The following is a 24861-nucleotide window of genomic DNA, read 5'->3' as shown; positions in this document are numbered from 1 at the left end:
AATTGCATATAAACAAGCATACTGGATTAAATTTTACTAGTAACCACTGGCTGGGCCATTGGACCTATCCACAGGGCGTGCCAGCATGGAGAGGCTTGCTACCACTTAAACAATATAGTTAAAGACGAAAGACTTGAGACCTTGGTTGGTAATGAGCGCCTTGACCATCCCTAATCGATTGGGACTGCATCTGGGTTTTTACCTCCTTTTGAGTTGCCATTCATCTCTCCCTTTGTTTTCTTGCTTGTCTCCTGTTTTTTACTCTCTGCCAAGGGTAGTGAAACATCCACTGTGCCTAGTACGACGATCGCTACGTGCTACAAGCTCTCTCTCTCTCTCTCTCTCTCTCTCTCTCTCTCTCTCTCTCTCTCTCTCTCTCGTTTAACCACTAGTGAAATGCATTGCAAAAGGTTGATTATAAGGGATTTATGCGACAGCAAGTTTACTAAAGCTGGCACACGTAGACAGGTTGAAAGGCCCACCTAAACCTTTTATTTATTTTAGTTACTGCAGACCGTGAATACCGAACTTATGGCACCCCTCAAACTTCAAGCACCTTAAGCCAACCCTCCTAGACAAGTGTACGCAACCCTCATGAACACAGCCAGGGATTTCTATTTTCTTTTTAACAGAGAGATGGGGTTAGGCAGACCCCTCAAGTTCCACAACCATATACTATTGGGATTCGAACTTGCAACATCCCAACATAAGATGACGTGCACTAACTGCTCCTGCCAGAAAAGGTGAACAAAGCCAGGGATTGCTAATGCTGATGCAACGCAAGTTTTTAATATACGTGAGTTTAGAACGGAGATTTGCAAATGAATGTTCCATTGGCGGCCATCTTTTTGAAATTTCGGACGACCATTCTTTCCCTGGCAGTACAATTGGAATAACTCCAGTAATTACGTTTTGAACAGGCCAAATATCTGATGACGTAAACTGCTCTCTCGGACTAAACAGGCCACACCACTACCAAACGGATTGGGATTTTGACATGCTAAGTTCTGAAACGTGTCACGCTGGTTAAATCAAACATCCAGCTGCTTCTACGTACCAAATCGTCCCACCGAGCGATGGTAGTGAGGATGCATCAGGTTCATATATTGGCCCGATTGGATCAAAATGTTGATCAAGTTTAATTCCCAACAAGATTCTTTAAACATAAAAGTTCCGGCAATTTTAGAGCATGGAACCAGCCATCATAGGCCCCAAACTAGATCATAGTCCAATCAAAACAAGACCGTAGTCCAAACACCAATTCAAGCAGCTTCCAGAGGGCTGGTTCATTAGTTAGGTCAGCGAAGTTTTTGACAATGAATCCAAGCTAATTATCGTCTATTTATCAATGAAACGTAGCTAAAAAGCAAAACAATTTTATAACAAGATTGACGTGGAATCCTTCGTCCACAATTAGAATACATGAACGCAAACACGCACCATCAAACGCATGAGAGAGAGAGAGAGGGAAACAATCTGTATTACAAGAGCCCTCCATTTACAATATCACAAAAAGAGGAACGATGGGGGAGAGAAAGAATCCTGTTCTAGAAGACCTATATTCTAGCCTAGCTCTAAACCACTAGAACCCAAAAAGGAAAAAAGAATCTAAAATTTCTAACCTAGAGCCACAGAAGATGGAATACTAGGGTCCCCCGGATTAAAGTTCCAAACGGAAGGCATGGCCTCACAGTATCTGTAGAACTACATGACACTGCACACATGACCAAATACTTACCAAGCTCCTTTTCCCCAAAGGTTCCCCCTCAGTCAGCCACCCAATTCATACATTAACATACACTTGGCCTGTACACCAAAAGTTAAAAGCCAGCAATTAAAAGAATCTCACCACCATATCCGGACTTGGCTTTTGTTGATCTTTTGCCCAAATCCTGGTTGCCTACCCTCATAGTTTCCTCTCTCTCCTCAATACTTTTTCTTCTTTTGTTTTCTTTTTCCTTTTTTTTCAAGGAGAAAAAAGATAACGTTAAATAAATCTTACATGATTCCCAGCAGCTTACGCTTGTTGGTCCTCTGCAGCCATAGCTACGCCGTTGTGGTTAGGGTCAACCTGCACAAGAAAATCCCAAAAAAAGAGATGCGACAGTATCAAAAAAATAAAATAACAACAGAATCATTCTGTAAAACCAGAAAAACAGATCAAGCGGATAAAAAATTGCATGCCTGATCACTGGCTTCGGAACAGATTCGTTACCAACTCCACCGTGAACCTGAAGAACCATTCCAAGAGTGGCATTCGGCTTCATCAATCCAAAACAAGAGATGGGAACACAGCAGTTATAGTGAGTCAAAGCACATCAGCCAGTAAATTCATAAAACGAAACATCAACTGAAGAAAACAAAATGACTACCTCAAGTTCTTCCACTAGTCCACTTTGAAAATTCCCATTTCCAATTAACTCTGTGTTTTCCAACAGTGCCTCAGATGGGGCTTCTTGTAGGACTGCGCTTTGAGCATTCACCTCACTGTGTCCACCTGAATCGCATCTTCTCTCCTCCACCGAGCTTCCGCGATCAGATGGACCTGAGACATTACCACTATCAGGTGTTGAAAAACGGTTGGACGGATCTGGGCTAAGAGAAGCTCTCTTGCCCATCTTTGTAGGTGTAGAAGGATGCTTCTTCCTCTTAAGCCGCCCCTCAGAAGAGCCATCACCACATTCTTCAGCTGTGTCATCTCCTGAACTTTTCTCATGATGGTTTGAAATCCTGGAGGGACGCGGTCGACGATACCCTTCTGGGAAAACATATGCAGGAATTTGCTTCCTGCGGACATGGGAAACATATATTTCCATCCCTGGCTTCCAGAACATATACATATTGACAGAATGACGAAACTCATCAACAGTGCCACGTATATCAAATTGTTGGCCTTCTTGTACTTGCACCCCCTGCTTCCGCTGCAATCCCATGAAGAACGCACAATGTGAACACTGCTTGGACTTGTCTACATACTCATTCGGGTATGGATGGCATTGTAGCATCCCGTATGTGTCACGCTCTATCTGTGTAAGCATAGGAGATAAAGCAAGCAAAAATGGAAGGTATAGTCATTCATAAGCACAGGACTTCAACAATCGATGACAAACGTGAGACTTCAACAAAGAACCACATTGACCTGCCTCATGGATTGGTCACTGATTCAGGAAGACAAAAATCAGTAAGCACAAGGCCCAAGTTGGGTCATGTCCCAGAGTTAAACCACCCTCCAATTTGGCTCAAATAAGTGTTCAAGGTCAGCTCATTTTCGTGGTGAACTGCACTAAGCTAAAACCCATGGTGAACCCACGGTAGACAAACTGAACTCGAACTGGCACATTAGTGACACTTTATGATACAAAAGATATGTAAAAAACATTTACTACTAGTTAACGAGCCTATACAAGCGAGACAAGCCGAACACTTGTTAATGTCCATCTTGCCAAGCTTATTTAACAAGTTCGAATAAGACATTTATGAGCCGAGCATGAATGGCTCAACTCGTTTCACAGCCCTAATCTCAAGCCAGATCAAACTTAAATTACAGGCTTCATATATCAAGTCTTGTGGATAGGTCCACCATCAAGTCATTCAACCCTAATAGAAATAGCTTCCAATCATAACACACCTTAAGAGTAAGCTGTCGCAAGCGAGATTCAACCCAGCCCTTCCAGGCTCGCAGATCATCAGCATCAGCTGCAACAATATCAACCTGGAGATAATTTTTATATGTCTCGAAAAAGAGATAAGGCTCAAACAATGAGCTCCAACTTGCTTTGCTCAGCTCGATGTCCTGCATACTCAGGGACAATAATTAAAATAAGGAAAAAAATATGAATGTCAGTAATGAACTTCACTACAATTTTGAACAGAGCACAGAACCAAATGCCGCACCTCACAGATCTTGTTACCATTTTGAAACTGCTCCATTATAACCCGGAGAGTACTTGTAGAGACATTGTAACTAGAATTCATGCAAGGATATGCAGGAGTTATGATCGGCATGTGGTGAGTTCTGTCACGAGGGTTCTTACGGGGGTCCCACACAGGAAACCCAAGTTCATCTTCTTCTATTGAGCACAGCATGACAGGATTTGGCCAACGCCACTGTGTATAAACTCTAAAGAATCGAGAGACAAGCATACAAGGATTTGCATTAGGATAGAGCTGGCAGACACGAGCTACTAGGAGAGCCCAGTTCACACCACCAAGAAACCCTGTGACCTGGATCAAACAGGCAACTATTAGAATGAAATTCTTGGTAAACCAACAAAAATATAAACTCATAAATGTCAGATTTACATTTGAATATACACCACGCCTTCTTGCCCAAAACTTCAGGCACCTCAGAGCTGTACAAAAATGCTGCAAAAAATTTGTTGGAAAATTTACCGACGGAGTAAAAACAAAAATGACACAAAATGCTTTCTCCAAACTAAAGATGACAATAGTTCACCTCGACATTTGGAACAAGACGAAGTATTTGATCTGCAACCCTGCATCCATTGAGACTTCGGACAGTTGGCTCATCAACATTGTACAAGACAGAACTACTGGAAATATCCAAGTCCTGTGCATCACCATGAAAAACTTATTGGAACATTAAGAATAATCAATGACCAATAATAATTAAATAAAATATAATCATATATTGGATTAAAAAATAAGCCAACTTGCAAACTTAATTCTTGAGGCAATAAGACAGCCTAAAACAAAAAAGCAAGTAGAAAATAGATACACCAGGATCTAAAATTAAGTAGGATAGAATTCTAATTGTCACTAGTTAACCAAGTGGGAGGGCTAAAATCTGAGCAAACTGTTGATCCTCATCAATGCAAATAGAATAACAATCAAATTCAAGAATAAGTCAAGAGGTCAACGTTATCCCTGATATAACTGATAAAAATAGATGTGCACAAGGATATTTAATCTTTTGCTCAGCTGCATATTATGTTTGTAACTTGTATGTTAAAGAGGGCATATATATATATATATATATACACACACACGATCAAAAACCTAAGAAGCTGCTTTTATGATCCAGAAAACTTCAAAATTTTCAAACCATTGATTTTTAGCACATTATAAAATCTTACATATACATCAAAAACATTTGCCACAAGAACCTGTTCCTAGGTTTTGACCATGGAGATCACATCTGTATGGACAGATTTGCCAAAAAGCACATCTAAAAATAATTTTTGAAAGTGGTATGGACCAATGTTGTAAGTATAGTACGATATGTTACTAATGGGAAAAAGTGATACGATACACACTCGTATGTATCAAGGTTGCCAGACTAGGAAGCGGAAGCGGGAAATGACACAAGAAGTGTTTCAAAATGTATAGGAAGCAGAAAGCGAGAAGTAAAAAAAAAGGAAATATAAGAATTGAATGGGAATCAAAATGAAACACAAATAAAAACTAAAATAAAAGTGACAAATATTAAATTTCATATTTTTTTAGTGTAAAAATTAAAATTTTAACAAAATCTAAAAATGATGACTACGAATTTAGAGAAAGCACATGGAAGTGAGTGAGAAGAGTGAGAGAAAATACATAAAAAACAAGAAAAGTTAAGAGAATATATAAGAAGAATAAATGAAGCGTGTGAAAATCATAGGAGAAGCATGAGGGAATCGAGGTTCACATCAAGTTTCGGAAGCGAGGAGTATCACACTACCGAAGCGAGTTTTCGGGAAGCAAGCTTCCCACCGATCTAAGAAGCTTTCGGTAACTCTGGTATGTATCTGTATTATAAAACCAAATTAAAAATTCAACCCTGAAGTTGAATTATGCTTGCAAATTCAAATTTGATTTCCAAGCGAAACTTAAAGTTATAATAAATGTTGAATTTTTAGTTAGAATTTGAATTCAAAGTTGGAATTTGTTTTTGAATTCTAGTTGACATTCAAATTCAAATTTCATCCAATTTCAATTCAATCTCGAAGTTAATTCAAATTGAATTTAAACTCAAAATTTATATACAAATACTATTCCAAATCCGATATTCGAATTCAATTTTGAACTCAAACTTAAATATTAAAATTCAAGTAACTAAAACTTAAATTTTCAAATCAAATTGGAATTTCAAATTCAAGCTCAAAGTTGAATTGAATTAGAAATTATGATTTGAAACCAACAACAACAACAACTACTACGCCTTCATCCCAAAACAATTGGGGTCGGCGATATAAACCAAAAAAGAAAATCATTCTGGGTCTTCCACATGAATCCTTCTCTTCCAATCATTTCTATCCAATGCCATGTCCTCGGTGAGGTTCAATGCATGCATATCCTTTCCTATCATCTCCATCCAAGTCTTCCTAGGCCTACCCCGACCTCTTTTAACTAATATATTTTCCCATTTCTCCATTCTTCTAACTGGAGCATCATTAGGCCTTCACCGAATATATCCAAACCACTGTAAACCATTCTCTCTCATCTTATTTTCAATGGGTGCAACGCCTACCTTCTTACGTATCTCCGCGTTCCAAATCTTATCTTTTATTGTATTTTCAGACATCCATCTAAGCATACGCATCTCAGCTACACTCATTTTTTGAATATGATGTCTCTTGGCAGCCCAACATTCCGTACTATATAGTAAAGCGGGCCTAATAGTCGTCCTATAAAACTTTCCCTTCAACCGCAATGGCATTCTACGATCGCACAACACTCCAGTTGCACTCTTCCATTTCATCCACCCAACCTTTATCCTATGATTTACATCTCCATCAATTTCTCCATACTTTTGAATGATAGATCCCAAATATTTGAAAGAATCATCCACCGGTATTTCGTGCTCACCAAGCTTCACTACACTCCCATCACTACTTCGTTGCTTACTAAATCGACATTCCATGTATTCTATCTTACTCTTACTCAACTTAAAACCTCTTGCTTCCAATGTCTGTCTCCATAATTCTAACTTAGCATTAACCCCAGCTCTAGACTCATCAATCAAAACAATATCATCAGCAAACAACATACACCACGGTACATTTTCTTGAATTGATCTTGTAAGCTCATCCATCATTATAGCAAATAGGAAAGGACTTAAAGCAGATCCTTGATGTAACCCAACCGTTATAGGAAAATTGGTTGTCACCCCTCCACAAGTGTGGATATTGGTTACTACTCCATACATATCTTTAATCATACTAATGTACTTGAGAGAAACACCCTTTTTTCATCATTGTCCACCAGAGAACGTCCCTAGGTACTCTATCGTATGCCTTCTCCAAATCAATAAAAACCATATGCAAATCTTAGTTCCTCTATCTATATCTCTCAATAAGTTGTCTAAGAAGATATATAGCTTCCATAGTTGATCTTTCAGGCATAAAACCAAATTGATTCTCCGATATCATGACAACCTTCCTCAACCTAAACTCAATCACCCTCTCCCAAAGTTTCATTGTATGATTCATGAGTTTTATACCACGATAGTTTGTGCAATCTTGTATATCACCCTTATTCTTATATAGTGGCACCAAAGTACTCTTCATCCACTCATTAGGCATCTTATTTGTCCGCCAAATCTTGTTAAAAAGATTTGTCAACCATTCTAAACCTTTCTCTCCCAAGCATTTCCAAGCCTCGATAGGTATACCATCCGGGCCAACTGTCCTTCTTGATTTCATTTTCTTCAAAGCCTATGCAATTTCTTTCTTTTGAATCTTGCACATGAAGTCACGATTCATCTCATGAAAAGGAATGGAGAAGTCTCCAAGATCCTGAGCATGACTTCCATTAAATAGCTTATCAAAATAATCTTTCCATCTCTCCTAAATCTCCTCATTTTTTACTAAAACCCTTTGTGTTTCATCTTTGATACATCTAACCATACTCGGATCCCTCGATTTCCTATCTCTCATCTTTGCAAGCCTATAAATATCCTTCTCGTCCTCTTTGGTATCCAACTTGTCATAAACCTCCTTATATACCTTATCCCTCACATTTCTAACTACTTTTTTAGCTTCCTTCTTTGCTATCATATACTTCTCCAAATTCTCATTATCACGGCTCTTAGATTTCTATAACACTCTCTTTTAACCTTAATGGCTAATTTGACATCCTTGTTCTACCATGATGTATCCTTACCTAGCTTTGAAACCAAGTAAAAAAATTAAATCTAAAGTTGAATTAAAGAAACAAATTCAAATTTGATTTCAAAGTGAATTTAAAGTGAAAATCAATGATGATTTTTTAATTAGAATTTGAATTCAAACTAGGATTTCATTATTAAATCCCAGTTAAAATTCAAATACAAATTTCATCCAATTTCAATTCAATCTCGAAGTTAATTCAAATTTGAATTTAAACTCAAAATTTATATTCAAATACTATTTCAAATTCGAGATTCAATTCAATTTTGAACTCAAACTTAAATATTGAAATTTAGGCTTGGTATTACCTAAACTTAAATTTTCAAATCAAATTAAAATTTCAAATTTACATTCAAAGCTAAAATTGAATTAGAAATTTTGATTTGAAACCAAATTAAAAACTCAAACTTGAAGTTCAATTAAACATGCAAATTCAAATTTGCTTTCAAAGTGAAATTTAAAGTTATAATCAATAATGAATTCTAAATTAGAATTTGAATACAAAGTTGGATTTTGTTTTTGAATTTTCAGTTGAAATTCAAATTCAAACTTCATCTGATTTCAAATCAATCTGAAAGTTATTTTAAATTTGAATTAGCCAGACTCTAACGCAATGCCATGGCATATATGTTGCAGGGACACGTCCCTCGAGGGGTGAATCTGTGTTGATACGACACGACATGAATCCAGGGGTAGGACACGATCAACACCACACAGTGTCCTATAGGCCCAACACGATGTCTAACATGCTCAATATGGTGTCCGACACAACGTTTGATATGATAAAAAAATTCTTATAAATATGTATTTTTAGTATACTTGTATATATTATCGTATATAATTATATAAATATATAATATGTGTGATCGTGTCACCGAATCCTAATTTTTGAAAATAATTACATCGTACCAAGCTAATCCACATTGTATCCCACCCACATCCACATCTTTATGAGATAGAATGACATGATGTTATGCTTGCAATGACCTGTGTGGTGGTTGCGACAAAGGCAAATTCACAAAGAGCCAACAAGGGCATTGGAATGATTTCCTTCCTACATCATTCATGACTAAACCTTTTGCTTTGACCAGACCCACTGGTGTTACAAGCCAAACGTGCAGGAAGAAGAGCAATACGAGATCAAATTGCTACTGGAGCTATGTTCCAAATTTACAATATATAAGCCTCATATCGCAATACCTTCGACAGATTTATAGCAGTATTCATGGTTGGATAAGTTCCTAATCATGCACCAAGGCCACCAACCAGCACTCCTTCCCATGGATGCATCTCATGTGGGTTCTCATATGGCATCTCAATATATAGGCACTTTACAATTTACACAACTCATGTAGTTAGCTCGATGTTCAACATAATCCCATAGGCAGGCTTTAAGCTGAAATTATGAATAAATAGTCAAGACAACAAATGTAGTCTTCACCTTTCTCTCTTGGCAAAAACATGTGGTTTTTTTATTTTGGAGTGGCACATCATGTCACTAAGACCCAAGTAAGCTTCTCAATGTAAGTTTTATTGTGGCAAGCGAAAATGGTCAATGGTGATAGAGAACATCATAACATTATTCATGTAGGGAAAGCTATAATACCAACTTTTTTTGGTGTCACATTTACCCAATATTGTTCTTGTTCAATTTCTCAATTAACTAATAAAACAAGTGCTTACAAGTCCTAAAATACTAGTTTAGGGAACTAACAAATAGCGAGTTGCCTAAAACTTAAGTGTATGCAACATGGGATATAGAGGAAAACTAGTGAGATTGGCAGGATTTACACCAGGGTACTCAAAATAAAAAAATGCATTACGCATGGAGCCATTGAAACAAATAAGCTAGCTAATGGGGACAATCAGATTTGGTTTAGGTGTTTACATATCAAAATTGAATTTAACTATTCCTTAATTAGAATGTAAACTTTTTGATATGAGAAAAAGCTTATGCATAAATTTAAAAAAAAACAAGGCTTTATGCAAGTACTAATAACACAACCAGCATAAGCAAATTCTACATTAGAACAATATCTATATTCATTTTAATAATAAATATGAAATGCAAATTTCAGCAATATATTCTAATGTATACATAAAATTCGTTTAACATTTAATAATTAATATTTAATAAAATTGTTTGTATGCTAGTCATCATTAGTTACCTATAATAAATTACTAAAACATGATACAGTAAGTTAGTAACATATTCACCAATGTAATTATTTTCTATAATTATATTACTCAAGTACAGTCGATACAATTCTTTTACTATAATTAATATAGTTTCTACACAAATTTTACATTACACATTATTTTAAGTCTGGGTCTGCTTTTTATACTCAAGTACTGTCAATACTATTCTTTTACTACAATTAATATAGTTTCTACACAAATTTTACATTACACATTATTTTAAGTCCGGGTCTGCTTTTTAGACCCCATCCAAAACGAATATGAGACCAAACCAACCCGGAATTGAAGAGAGAGAGACGGATCATGTGGCAACACTGCAGGCCATCTTCCTCCCTTTTGTTTGAGACAAGAAAGAACACCGAAAACATAAAACAGAGCAATCACACAAGGGGAAAAAATTCAGTCCCATATGCAAATCCATCAGCTGCCTCCATGGGGCAATCATGAACAAAAATACCCCCACACCTTGTCTTATTTATAAAGAGTAGGGAAACCTAACAAAGGTTTAATTTTGTCATTTGTCAAATGCAACACATGAGTGCCCGGTGATTCCTAAATGAAAAAACAAATTGTGTTCTTCTTATTTAACAAGGAGGGAACACGGTTTTCGTAATTTAGAACACTTGCTTTCTTTGTTGTTTTGTGCAAAACGGAGTTCTCATTCCCAAGAACTGGTGACGAAGAACCATCTGTCAATTTCAAATTCATACTATAGTCCAAAGCATGATAATAATAATTGAGATCTCATCTAGTCATGTGGACTGAGATATTAGTTTCATATCCTGCAAGGTAAGTTGTGCAGTCAAAAGTCCCAACTAGTCCGCCTAATCGGTTAGACGTAAGTAAAATGCATAGGCTTTGCAATTCCTAGGTGGGTACCTTAAAAGGTACCAATTTTGCCGCCTAGTCGGCGACTAGTCGGCGACTAAGCTGCCTCCGCTTAGGAACGATGGCAGTTTAGCCATTTATTATTCTTATATATGTTGTTATTTTTCTATATACGTGTGTGTTTTTGTGATTTGTTCTTTGAAATCATGAAAACATGCTTAGTTATCATATTTATAATATATATGTGTTTTTGTGTGTGTGCTACTTTGCCTTTGGGATTTTTTCTGTGAAACATTGAAAGCATGCACAGTTAATTTTAATTGATTATGTTTTTTATATATGTGTGTGTTTGTTTCTGGTGAATTTTTCTATAAAATCCTGAAAGCATGTTTAGTATTATGAATTATGTAATATGTTATTTATATATGTGTTATTGTATTTATGTGAAAGGTGGAAAGCATATTTTGTTGATTATACTGAATATGTTTTATATATATATTGTGTACAATTATATTTATATATATATATGAATATTCTGGTTATGAATATTAATATATATTGTGAAAGCATGTGTAATTTTGTATTTGTGTAATGAAAGCATCTTATTAGTAAAAGAATTAAGCATATTTTTATGTATATTTTATGTATATTTTTATATTTTAATTGGGGTACCAACTAGTCCCGCCTAGTTCTTGACTAGTCTTTTTAGGGGTCTACCGAATAGGCACCGCCTAGTGCTTTTGACTACATAGATGATAAGACTTGGATGTAGAAGTAAACGCCCTATCTCTAGTATGACCTACAAGCCAAAGCTCAAACTCTTCAATACTTTTTCTTAGGAAAGCCATCTATCATATGTAAATCTTCCTTTCCTAGCCAGCCTTATATCTTGGTTTCCTCGAAAGGTTGGCCTTCCCATTATGTCCCAACATTGATGTCTAGTATTCCTAATGTTCTCACAAAGAGCACACTTAAGTTTATCTTTCTCATTCCCAAATTGAAACCTCTATCACAATCCCAAATAGATACTCTTTCACTGTTTTACCGAGAAGGGCTCTCGTCAAGAACTAAGAGTAGCCATCAGGTCGGGTCGAGTTGGCCCATTAACAGGTCTGCAAGGGCCTGACTGACCTGAAGAGCTTTGAAGCCACCGAAAGCCCGACCTAATAATTGTCGAGTAGGCTCGAGCTCGAATTTACTCACCATGCAGCATGCCCGTGACCCGCCAAGTATTTTTTAAGTTGTATCGGGTCAGTTAGGCAACCCAAGGGTTTTAACTTGTTGGTTGTGCAAAATAGTGGAGAATTCACATTTCTATAGGCTTTGGGAAGGGCCTTACCTCTCCTCTTACATTGATAAGGGACTAATAAAGAAAGGTAGCTACTTTTTTAATGTAATGCTTAAAAGGTAAAAAGTTGGTCAATGTTCCTTTTTAAGAGAGAGAGCATTAATCGTAAAGCATTTATAAAGGGAAACTTTACATTTCCCATACAATACATACATAAAGTGGAAAGCCTCATGGGAGAATAGTCCATATCAAAGAGAAGGAAGTGGAAAGCCTTCATTGCCTATTAAAAAAAGAGGGTTCCACCTTTTCAACACAAAAGGAGCCCATCATAAGTCAGGTTTTGCATTTTCAGGACCTTGATACATCATCTGATTCAGGCATATAGAAGATAAAAATATATCATATAATTTATATTTATTTAATATAAAAATATTAGGTAGAAGAGCCCGACTCCCGCTTAGACTAAAGCCTGACCTGATTATTCATCGGGTCGGGCTTGGCCAGACTTTTATCGCGCACGGTCCCCAAATGACTGCCCAAGACTGATCCAACTCAGCTGGGTACCTAAAAATCTCAACGGGTACCCAGCCTGATGTCCACCCCTACCAAGAACAATGGTGCTCTTTCAACACTTTGTTCTTAAGAAGCAACCAAATTGTTTCTAACTTATCTCTTTAAAGAAGAGTATACCTTGTGCCTAAAGGGGAGAATTGTGTGCAATTTATTACATGTGATTTGATGTGCTTATACACATCATCAAGTCCACAAGACAATTCAGAATACCTTCCTTTTCTTTTAACTCTTCTTACCTTTCCTTCATACAATGGGAGCATTTTAACTTTAACAACCAAAGATAACTCCTCCAAAGTCTCCTAAATTCATTATAATATTCATTCAAAAGATCGACCTCTTTCTGCTCATCTTTGAATCTTTTCCACATCACATTTCTTTGCCATATTGATCTTACTAGAGTATGTGTTTGAGACCACATTTCACATCTCCTTAATGGTGTGAAAATTCATAAAGGTTTCTCCGATGGGTCCATGAATTGGAGGAGCCATGCCATGACTAAATAATTATTACTTTACAATCTACTAGTTGGGATCACTTTCATCAGGTTTCCTGTTTCTACCATTGAGGTAGACAAGTTTCTTTCCAACACCAATGGATATCATGATAGATTGAGACCAAGCCTTGTATTTTTTCCATCAAATTCAACATTGGCGATCTGAAAGTTCAAATTATCACTCATAGAGGACAACGCACTACTTTAGGATTTAGCACCACTTGATGTCTCTCCTCTCCCATTGAGAGTCATATCTCACTAGGATGGGCATTTCACCTTCCACTAAGCCTCTCCTCATTCCAAGGAAATTCACCTAATGTTTATACACTTTTAGCACTTTAGAATTTGCTTCTCACAGTCGTCTTCATTTTAGGGATACTAGTAATCCAAAACTCTTTAAACTTTGACTTATTTCATCCCATTTGCATAATTCTGACTTCCCATAGATTCCACCTGTAGGATTCAAAATAGTCACAAACACTTCAAATCCCAAAAAGTAGCATGACAAAAGAAAATTCCTATCAGAGCCCGCTAATACAATCTTCAAACACTGATATATTCACTAAAAACCATCTAAAATCAAGGTCTATCAACAGCAATAAGACCAAAAAGGAACCCAGATCATTTCAAGATGGTCATTGATTGATAGGTTGACGCCAGCAAGAGAATGGTGCTTGGCCTGAAATCTGATCCCATAGCTCAAAATGGCTCTGATATCATGATCAAGGATTGTGGATTTACATGTTGGAGTGTCCCAACTCCCAAGTTCCCAACTATACCTGCAAGAAAAAAATAAAGAGAAGAGAGAGAGGATGAAGAACTGAGGAGGAAGGAGTTGCAGAAGTGTTGGGTCAAAAGTGTGGACCCTCTACTTTATTCACCATAAGCACTTAAGGTTACATAAAAAAAATGAAAACAACAGATACTATTGATCACCTACAGATCGTGGTCAAACCTGCTCAAACAATGATTGGACAAATTTGGACCTTCACAACATGAATCATTTGAAGGACCTGAGGAGAAATGGAGAATCAAATGTCCTTTTTGTTTGTCTACAAACGATCCATCTTTTTTCTATAAGTACTAAAACCTTAGAGACAAAATTACAATTTACAGGACAAAACAGAAACTATAAATTGCTACAGTATAGACAAGGTCCTAAAACACATTACAGGGAAGAGACACTAGAGAATGCTTCATCAGCAATTAAAAGTATTTTACTATTTGTTTTTTAACTGTAAAGAATGTAAATCATATGAGAAGTGAAGGGTTATCCGATTCCAAGTGAAAGGATGTATTAACTTGGAAGAAAATTTGGATGTTTCTTAGGCAGCATGAGAAGGTTGTTTGGCTATAAGAAGATTTTATTCTTGGAGAATTCTTCCCCTTCTCATCTTCTTGTAAAGGGATGACTAAATGGCTGGAATGTTGGACTTGCCAAAATCCTTGGCTAGACTTGATTTCTACTCTGTTGCACATCTTAAAAAACTGGTGAATTGTTTCAACTTTTATCCTTGCTGAGTTGATTAATACCAGTGCCAGTGTGGCATGGCCTTAATCATAATAGCTAGATACCCTGCCACCTCACCAATTACAAGCATGATGCTGAATAGCATAAAATGAAGAAGAATGACAATAAATTTCCAACATGTCCTTCAAAAGACCTTAGGTCATGTAATTTCTCTGGATAAAACCATCCTGACTTAGACCTCTTGTCAGTTGTGATTGTATATTTAAGAACTTATCACCAATAACCTGCAATAGCATTAATGATCTGAGACAGTTTATCCAAACAGGATAAAAAGCTGCAAGATCATTTACATACAGAGAAGGTTACTCCATATCCATAGAGCATTTCTTGAACATTGAATAAGATTGGAAAGTGGAAAGAATGAAGAATATCCCTTAAAGTCTAACACCTCAACAAGCCATTTATAGGTGCAAACCTGAAGTAAAAAGAGAAGTACTCAAGTTTCAAGAATGAGAGCAATTACTCAACCATTCGACCACCTTTTTAGCATTCAAATATCATACCTATAGACCAAAGATTTTCTGCCTGGATCCTGGACCACCAAAAAAACGCCAAAAGTATTGAAGCTGCAGTTCTCATGATATCCCATTTCATATACATTCTGTAGATCAACTACATGCAGACTTCAAACCACTAATGCAACTTAGCAAGATTCATTGGAAATTCATGAAATTTATAATTTATTACAAAGTATGTGTGGTATTGACAGTAGCTCAAATATAAGAATTATTCCATAAATTTGCACTGATATAAACTTTGTATTACCCAAAGATTTAACATGCAACTTCCTAAAAATATACATAGTCTTGTCTCCGCATTTTGGTTTATGTGTGAAATTATATATGGTGATCAGATCATACCATCAATTCGCCTCATATAAAACTAAATAATTCATTTGATGTTTCTGCCATAGTTACCTGGAAACAAAATGGATAAAAGAAGTAATGCAAGAAGCGGAAGCGGGGTAGCGAGTGTTAAAAAGTTGTATGAAGCGGAAGAGGGGTAGCAATCATGAAGCAATTATGTAAGTGCATGAAAAATGAAAACCAAACACATAGAAAGCATTATAAAGCATGGGCGAAAGCAAATTAGGAATGACATGAATAGAAGTATAAGACCATATAAAACCAACATGGAAGCTTGTTATAAAAAATTATTATTTTTAATATGAAAAACATATGAAATGACGAGGAAGCGAGTGAAAAGTGACAAGAAGCGAGAGGGAAACGTTAAGGAAGCGAAAGGGAATCAATTTGGGAAAGAAGAGGAAGCCAGCTTCCCAATAAAGGGAGTCGAGTTTCCCACTAAAGGGAGTCAAGTTTCCCATATTTTGGAAGTAGGTTTCCCAAAGCTTCCCCTCTTTACGGGAAACCGAGGAGTTTCCTGCTTTTGAAGTGAGCTTCCCCATATAGCAAGAAGCTTCCAGTACTTTCTGCCCACATAAAGCTTTTTTCCCCTTACCACAAGTTCATTTAGGAAAAATTGAGCCACCCACCTAAAAATGTGATAAACACCAGAACATTTGACTGTAAGAAACTCAACAACATTATCCAATAATAAATAGGAAGACAAAATTCGTTTTCCACATCAAAGCCCACTAATCTCATGGACAAGAGCATGGATGCATAAGTGGTTCCTCTTGTGACTACTACATCCATCATATGATTGTGTAAATGTAATAGTTAAGGAAACCCTAAAAATTAGTGAGGAAAGGTAAATTTATATTTTTAAACTCCTGTTTTACCAAGTTTGTTCGTCTTTATGCTTGCAGAGCTAAGTCACATGGGTGCGGGGATTCGGCACTTCCAAAAAAACCGGGTGCGGGGGTGCGGCAAAATATATATATATATATATATATATATATATATATATATATATATATATATATATATATATATATATCGGGTTTCCCCGATGCGGGTCCTGGGCAAGGCCATTCTGTTTCGGGCAAGGCCTAATCAATACCACCACCAGCTACGCTCACGTCACTTTCTAGCAAAAGAATTAACTGGCTGGACAAGGCCTTGCCCTTAGCTGCCCGTCCTTTCCCCTCTAACCCACAAACCTCATTTCACCGCACCATCAATGGTCAAGTGCTCACATCATTTTTTTTTATTGTAATGATTATAAAGAAGATCAAACCAAGACCCATTAGTTTAATTTAAGTAGAATATCATTGTATCTCCTTGGTCAGGATGTAATTACTCGGGCTTTAAAATCACCAGTCAATATCTTATTAGTTTTCACCTCTGTTTCCGTGACCGTACCTCCTCCAGCCATCTTTTCTTCCTTTACAATTTTAGATTTTTTTGAAACATATAATAAGATATTGGGAGATTTTGTGTTTTGCGCTTTTTCCTTCTGGAAGTGGAGGGAAAACTAGTTGGGGGCAATTAGTTAGTGCATCACGTGAAGGAACTTTGGTTAGAGTCCCCAACCCTGGTTGGGTGAAACACTCGAGACATGTAAAGGGTTAGGGATAACGACGGTGGAGGGAAAGCAACTGCCACAGATGGATGTAGACAGGTCAAGACTCAAACCATACAGAGAGAGAGTGAAATATGTACTGGTGTTTAGGGTTACAGAGAGAGAGGTTTTTGTTTTGAATTTTTTATTATTGCAATAGAAATTTAACGTGTAGGGTGTGATGTGATTTGAAGTAATAAGGGGCAGCAGCGTTAGCTTTACTAATTTGTCCCAAAGGCCGAATGTTGGAAGCATGGGAAGCAACCAAGGATGAAAAGGGGAGATTGGTTGCGCATCAGATACCGGGGCAGTAGTAGTGCAGGCGCAGCAGCAGCAGCCATGGCCGTGAATGATTCCCTTTAGATTGGTGGCTTCAGAGGGGAGCTGTTTTCCGTTTGTGGTCTGGTTTGCTGACTTTTGATAAAAAGAAAAGGCAAGGTTTTTTTGTGTATTTTCCTTAAGAAAAAAGTAGTCTTTTTCTTCTTTTTTTGGTGGTTTTAATGGAGGTGGGTGGTGGTGTTCTTGAGATGGTAGACAAGAGAAATGTTCGTGTTGGTGTTGATGGTGGTGGTTTTGAGGACGGGGAGAGAGGAGTTGGTGGTGAAGAGAGGGAAGGTATTAGTCCGGCGCCTCAAAAGCTGTCTCCCACCAATGCGTTCCCCTTTAGGATGCCTCCCTTCTCCCGTTGTGACAACAGCCCCACCTTTTATAACAGTGAGGGCAGGTCGAGCGATTTAGATGATGTACCCGGTGGTGCAGTTGCAACAGGAGCTACTGCAACAAGGAATCTGCAACCTTTTCCTATTGCCTTCAAATCCCCAGGTATCAACTCTAAAACAACACCCCTTCCAAAACACACTTTGCACTTTTCCGGCACCTCTGATTTGTCCAAAGAATCACCCTTATACCATTTCATGGGGAAAAATAAAAACAAAAAAATGGATCAAAATGACCCTGGGTGCGTTGACCGCACCCAGGGTCGGGTTGACCGCACCGGGTGCCGCACCCGCGTCGCGTCGACGCGGGTGCGGTACCTGTCTGACCGAATCCCTGTGACATAGTTGCAGAGTAAGTGAATTAGCAAAATATAACTCAACACTTAATAATACACAGATATAGGCATGTCCATGAACAACCAAGAGCTCAAACATATAACACATATTCGAGAAGTAAAATGAAGGAACCTGCTTATCTAATGACCCAAAAACTTTAACAGAGATTTTCAAAAAGAAAAAAACGTAATTCACCTCAGGAACAACCAAGAGAGAGATGCTAGCGTACAGCAGATCAATTGATATTCCTCGAAACTTGAATTTCATGACAGGGACATGAGCATCCGGAACAGGCTGCAGCTCAGTCACTTCACTGATTTCATCCAAAATATCATGCAAAATAATAAAAAAATCTTCCTGCAGACAAAGGTGAGGGAGACACCCATTGTAAGTTGGTAAAGGCCGAAGGTCCACACCGTGATTTTATAAAAATTGATGAGGTTCAAAAAAAAATCAAAGAGTTAAGAGTTACCTCCCTATTCACATAAGATGGACCAACACACAAGGTATCAATATCAGCACCAGGACCATGAACCTGATAGTGAGGCAGTAATTAACTTTTTGAACTTACAATAGAAAGTAGCATGACCATTGGACTAACAGTACAGCAAAAAAATTAATTAAATAAAGAAAGCAAAAGTTACAACCTGAACAAGTGATTCATCATTAAATGATTTGCAAAGAAAAAACAAGCACCTTGTCAACATATTAGTATGTCCTTCCATCAAATACATCTAAGACTAAAGCACAGTGATCACCTTCACTATTTTTTATTGCACCCAGTACCGAAGTGTCTTTAAGGACTTGTTTTTATTTTCTTAAGGGGGAAATTCTACATGAATAGCATACCCACATTGTAATTCCAGCTTAAATATACCCGATCATGCCAAACAAATTTATATGATGTTCCACTTGATAATTGATTCAGATCCACCAATTCTGCACTGGATAGAAGACTTGAGCTACTGGGGATATAGGTTTAGGTGATGACAACCAAGATTCAGAATTCATAACTACAAGGGAAAAAAAGGGAAAAAATATATAAAGCAGAGACAAAGGAAAATATTTTTCCCCATTATCAGATCGAGAAATTTTAAGGCAATAGCCAGCATGTCCATCCAAGAAATTCAAATTTCAATATTTACTTCCATGGAAATATTATGATAATCGTTTTTTACAATGCTTTATGTCAAGAAACCTTTAAACATAATGCAAAAACTAGTGCTCACCAAAAAATAGTCTTTAGATGGAACTTTTAGCACAGCACTTTTGAGGAAGTCACCAAGGAGAGCAGATAAACAAGTTATTCATTAAATAAAATTGTATATACCATACATCCACCTAATATATTTCATGAGTTCGGCAGCTATATGTTCATCTATACTAACATGAAACTCCATATAAATCATGTGCACAAAGGCAACCTCAAAAAAATATAAATCTTGAAGTTGCATAAGGAACAGAAATCATGCAATTGCAACAAGGAAAAAACTCAGCAGCATTATGTTCCTTCTTCCTAGGGAATTTCCACAAGGATACATCTACAAAATCAAGAATCATCTAAACCACCTTGAATAAACTTACCAGCTACAAGATTACTAACTAAATGGTAAAGCACGCCATCTGCTCCATGACTCAATCTATGTAGTCAAAAGCGCCGACTAGGTGCCTAGTCGGGCTAGTCGGTAGGGAACCTAAGAATCTGGCCGATACATAGGTTCAAGAAAAAAAGGGGCATTTTTCGACTAGGCGCCGAAACGGCACCTAACTTGCCCTTGCGCCTGGGCACGAGGTCAAGAAAGTTTTTTTTAGTACAACAAACAAGAGGGGGAGGGGAGGATTATAAAACCCTTTTCCCCTCATACTCTCTCGGCTCTCTCGATCTCTCCTCTCTCACTTGCAGCCTCTCAAGTCGTGTGTCGCCCTCGCCCGCCCTGTCGCCCTCACTGCACCGTTGTGCCCTCCTCCTCCGCATCTTCCTCTACCTCTACCTCTACCTCTCCCTTTCCCTCTTCCTCTTCTTTCTTGCATTGTAATTTTTTAGAATTTTCCATAGCTTTTTATTTTTTATGGATTTTATATTTTTTATTAAAAATACAGCATTGACAATATGTTCCGATACATACCTATCTTGGGTTCAGCCAATACAAGCACTGATATGCTTTTTACAACCTTGATGATCTTATAAATTTTCATCATGATGGCTTATACAGGTATATCACAGTATATAACCAGCATATTCCATCTCAGATAACTAGAAAAGGTTACTCGTATCCAGTGTTATTAAAAGCGCACCTCAAGGCGCAAAAAGCGTGCCTCGCCTCAAGGCGATGGGCTTTGTGCCTTGAGGCGCAGGCATAAGGCGCAAAAGCCCTGAGGCGCATGCCTCATACTCCTTGAGGCGTACGCCTCAGGGCGAGGCATACACACCTCACCTTGTTTTGGTCAAATGGGGGTCAAGGCCTCCATTTGACCAAAAAATAGGGTTATTCTGTCGGGGGCCCTCATTATCTCGTCTCTCTCCCACCTCCCTGCTTGTCTCCCACCTCTCGTCTTCCCCTTATCTCACTCTCTGCTCTCTCCCACCTCTCGCTCGTCTCCCACCTCTTGCTCATCTATCAACCTAAGAAGACGAAGACTGCTCCTCTGTTAGCCCCGTCTATGAACCTCTCTCCTCTGTCAGCCTCTTCTCTCATATGTTATTGCATGCATACCTATGTGACAGTTTATAGATTCAACAAGATTTCAATAGAAAAAAGTTACAGTTTATTGATTTCAACGAGATTTCAATAGATAAAGGTTGAATCAAGCTCTTTGCAGCATGGTTAGCAAACTCGGTGAGTCAGCTCGTGACTTGCCTGAGTTGGATCGGATCGATCCCTAACTGAGTTAAAAAACAATATCTTAGTTAGGGACTAAACTCGTCGAGTTTGCTAACCCCAAGGTGTTTTGCAACTGATACATTACGATGACAGAAGTTGGAGAAATAGAGCATGTGTATTGTGTTGAGTCTGTAGACATAAGTTAGATTCTTTAGCAAATTCAGCCGATGCAATACAAATGACATGATATACTTTTAATATTGATTTTCACTTATTAGATATACATATAAATATATCAAAACCACAGGCTTTAGATGCTTCATAGATGTATACATGTTATTTTCATCTAAATAATTGATGCAATTGTGATTGCTGCATATTTGGTGGAGCGTTTTAAGTTGTTGATACACATTTGAGTATTTGGGTCGTTTTCCTTTGTTGTTGAATGATTCAGCTCCATCAGAATGATTCTATAGAACTGTAAATGTTGTTTTATTTGGATTTTGATAACACTTATGCTTCGGTTTTGCGTCAGTTAACTTCATTGCTTGCTGAAATTGGATTGAACACAGAAGAGGCCCATGCTTTCTCTACTACAGATTGCTATTCTCTGGATGTTTTTTTAGCTCTGCTTCTTTTTCCTGCAAATGCGGCAAGAGATCAATTTAATTGAAGAGAAATTTTGGTTTCTAATGTTTGAAAAACAACATAAATAAGATCTCATGCTGTGAGAGATACTTATGTAGATCAAGTTCTTACATTAATGTTACTTTTACTGTTTTACATGTTAATCTCATATTTTTTCAGTATTTATTTGAGATTTTTTAGTTCTTGTTGGTTGTTGCTACATCAATAAAGCACTTTTTATTTATTTCTAATTTTAGATATTTTTTATAGTTTTTTTAAGTTTTCAATTTTTTTTTTTGAGGCTTACGCTTTACGCCTCCAGGCTTACGCCTAGCCTCAGATTTTGGTGGAGTGCCTCGCTACGCCTCAACGCTTTTCACAACACTGCTCGTATCATTATCAACCCAAAAGTGACTGCTATTCTTGATCAAGCAGACATATAGAGATCATTCCAAAATGTGCCTCACAGTCTTCATCAAACCAAGACATTCAATCGGTCAACAGTAAATGTGATTTGGATTCACATAAACAACAAGAATAACTGAAGCATGATGACATAAAGTACTTTCCTTAGTCATGCGGAAGATGAACTACAAACTCAAATATCAAAATTCTCTGTAGAATAAGAATGCAATAGCACAATGCTACAAATGAACATATAGATGACACCTTGACAGATGAATTCATTAACTGTCGAACCCAAGATGCATACTGTAGGAATTCTAAACAAGTTGTAAGTGCAAGCCTATATAAGGAGGCAAAGACAGAGAGAATCAATAATGCACAAGAAACAAAGGAAAAACCAACAAAATAACCTATACGGTTGAGCCCTTAGCAACACCCATAAACCAATTGTTTAAAGAGAAAGCCAATGCAAAATTTTCAACTTGAACGAACGGAAATTCTCACCCCAAGACGGTAAGAACCAAACGTGAATACCACGGCATTAGCATCCTCCACCATCTGATCCGTATACCCTCTCTGACGTGTCAGTTGTTTCACCCATTTCTTCACGATCTGAGACAAACGCCACCGGAAAACCACACCGAACCATCAATCTTCCCCCTCAACAACAAAAGATAAAAGAAAAACAACAACTGAACGCCCTGCTCACACTTTCTGAGAAACACAACCCCTAGGGATCTCATCCAACCCAAGAAATCCAAAAGAGCACTCGTAACAAAGTTGAAACACAAATCACGGAAACACCATCCTCAAATTCCAACACAAACCTGGTCGAGCTCGCCAAGAACTTCCTCCCTCTTCACCGCCTCCTCCGGGCTCTCATACAATCCAGCATCCACCAAAAACTTCCCAATAAAAGCCATAATTCCATTAGGGAAATAAGAAACGGAGAGATGGGAGAAAGAGAATAAAATAACGAACGAAATTAGGGCTACCTGCTCCAATTCCAAGCTCCTCTGTATGTCCGCCTCCGTTGGGCCCGCAACGGAGATCGGCTTCGTTACGCCGTACTGCTTCTGCCCACCCGGCTTCTCCGAGTTCACCATCGGAGAAAGTCCCGCAACCGAAACCGAGAGCAGGGGAAAACAAAGAAAAAAAGGGGGGAAAGGGGGAGGCAAGAAGAAGAAAGAAATCCTGAAACCCTAGAACGGCAAATCTAAACGAAGACGATCCGGGGGCGAAGGAACAAAGAAAGAGCAACGCGAAACCGATAACCAGAGAAGAACGAAAACCCTGGTTCCTCGACGAGAACGGAACGGCGAATCACGATCACCCCCGCCCGTACGCCACACCGGATCGGTTCGCCGGCGACGGAAACGACGAGGAGGCGAAGGACGGGCGTCGGAACTCTGAGATCATGCAGATCGAGGGGCTTTCCGGCGGGATCCCGGCAAGATTCCAGCGCGGAGGGAGGGGGGGCCACGGGGAAACCCTAGAAAATAGGGGAAGAAGAAGGACCTAAGAGTTCCGAGGGCTTGCTTGGAAAAGGCAGGAACGCCGACTAGACCCCCAAAAAAATATTAAAAAAGAAAAACCATAAAGTTCAACAAGCTGTCAAATTTAATAGATTTTACAAAAAAACCCAACTAACATTCACTTATTACAGTAGACTGCTCTCAGTTTTCCTTTTTTTTAACGTTAAACATTCTTATTCAAACAGAGCAATAAACATCACGATTTCTTTTCTTTTTTTGTTTTGAGAATAAAAAATAATGATTTCATCTTATTATTTTTAAAATATCATATCTTATCCTACATTTTTTGAAACTATTTCAGTATTTTTATCATGATATTTTGAAAGGATAGAACAATCCTTGAAACATTATAATGAAAATATCGCGTCTTCATCCCGATTATAAAAATGTTTACATTTTTTGCTTTATTTACAATTTTATATACGTCTTATGACTTGTTTATATTTTTATGTATTGATGTTTCTCCTAGATTTCATTTAGGGATGGCAGTGGACCGAGGGACAATGGGGCTCTCCCGCGCCTCACCCCGTTTGGATCAGGGATGAAGGGCATGAAACGGGGATAGAGGCGAGGATGAAGGTTAAAATTTATTCCCGTGGGGATATGGAGGTGGGGATGGACTTACACTTTTTCCCTGCCTCACCCCGTTTGGACCGGGGATGAAGGGCATGAAACGGGAATAGAGGCGAGAATGAAGGTTAAAATTTATCCCCCTGGGGATATGGAGGTGGGGATGAACTTACACTTTTTCCCACCCCACCCCGTCCTCAATCGAGGACATGAAACGAGGATGAAGGTGGGGGTGGAGGTCAAAATTCATCCCTGTGCCGGGATGGAGGCTGGGATAAAGGTTAAGATTTTGAAACGGGGTGGGGGTGGAGACCTTGTCTCCTGCCATCCCTAATCTCATTTATGGCTTAAACTTTTAAAC

The 24861-nt window shown here is 38.0% G+C and overlaps 1 protein-coding gene across 4 annotated transcripts; it reads right to left on the bottom strand.

The window, feature by feature from the left end:
- Positions 1–1360: 1360 nt before the first annotated feature.
- Positions 1361–23973, bottom strand: NPAP (nuclear poly(a) polymerase). 4 transcript variants are annotated; one of them, XM_089983610.1, is made up of 13 exons: positions 23391–23968; positions 23223–23300; positions 22900–23007; positions 19014–19076; positions 18737–18898; positions 4457–4570; positions 4303–4365; positions 3895–4224; positions 3629–3793; positions 2373–3026; positions 2185–2261; positions 2003–2071; positions 1361–1806 (listed from the first exon to the last, which is right to left on the bottom strand). In XM_089983610.1, exons 1-12 carry the CDS (start codon positions 23499–23501, stop codon positions 2047–2049), a joined length of 1950 nt encoding a protein of 649 aa, XP_089839736.1. In that variant the 5' UTR covers positions 23502–23968; the 3' UTR covers positions 1361–1806; positions 2003–2046. The 4 variants fall into 4 exon arrangements, with proteins under 4 accessions (XP_089839736.1, XP_089839738.1, XP_089839737.1 ...); XM_089983612.1 differs by having other exon boundaries at positions 2185–2231; positions 23391–23955; XM_089983611.1 differs by having other exon boundaries at positions 1361–2071; positions 2185–2231; positions 23391–23973.
- Between the last annotated feature and the right edge of the window lie 888 nt (positions 23974–24861).

This window comes from Nuphar pumila, chromosome 12 (genome assembly GCF_984573655.1).
Source record: "Nuphar pumila chromosome 12, dmNupPumi1.hap1.1, whole genome shotgun sequence".
Lineage (NCBI taxonomy): Eukaryota > Viridiplantae > Streptophyta > Magnoliopsida > Nymphaeales > Nymphaeaceae > Nuphar > Nuphar pumila.
This window is presented reverse-complemented; position numbering and strand designations above follow the sequence as displayed.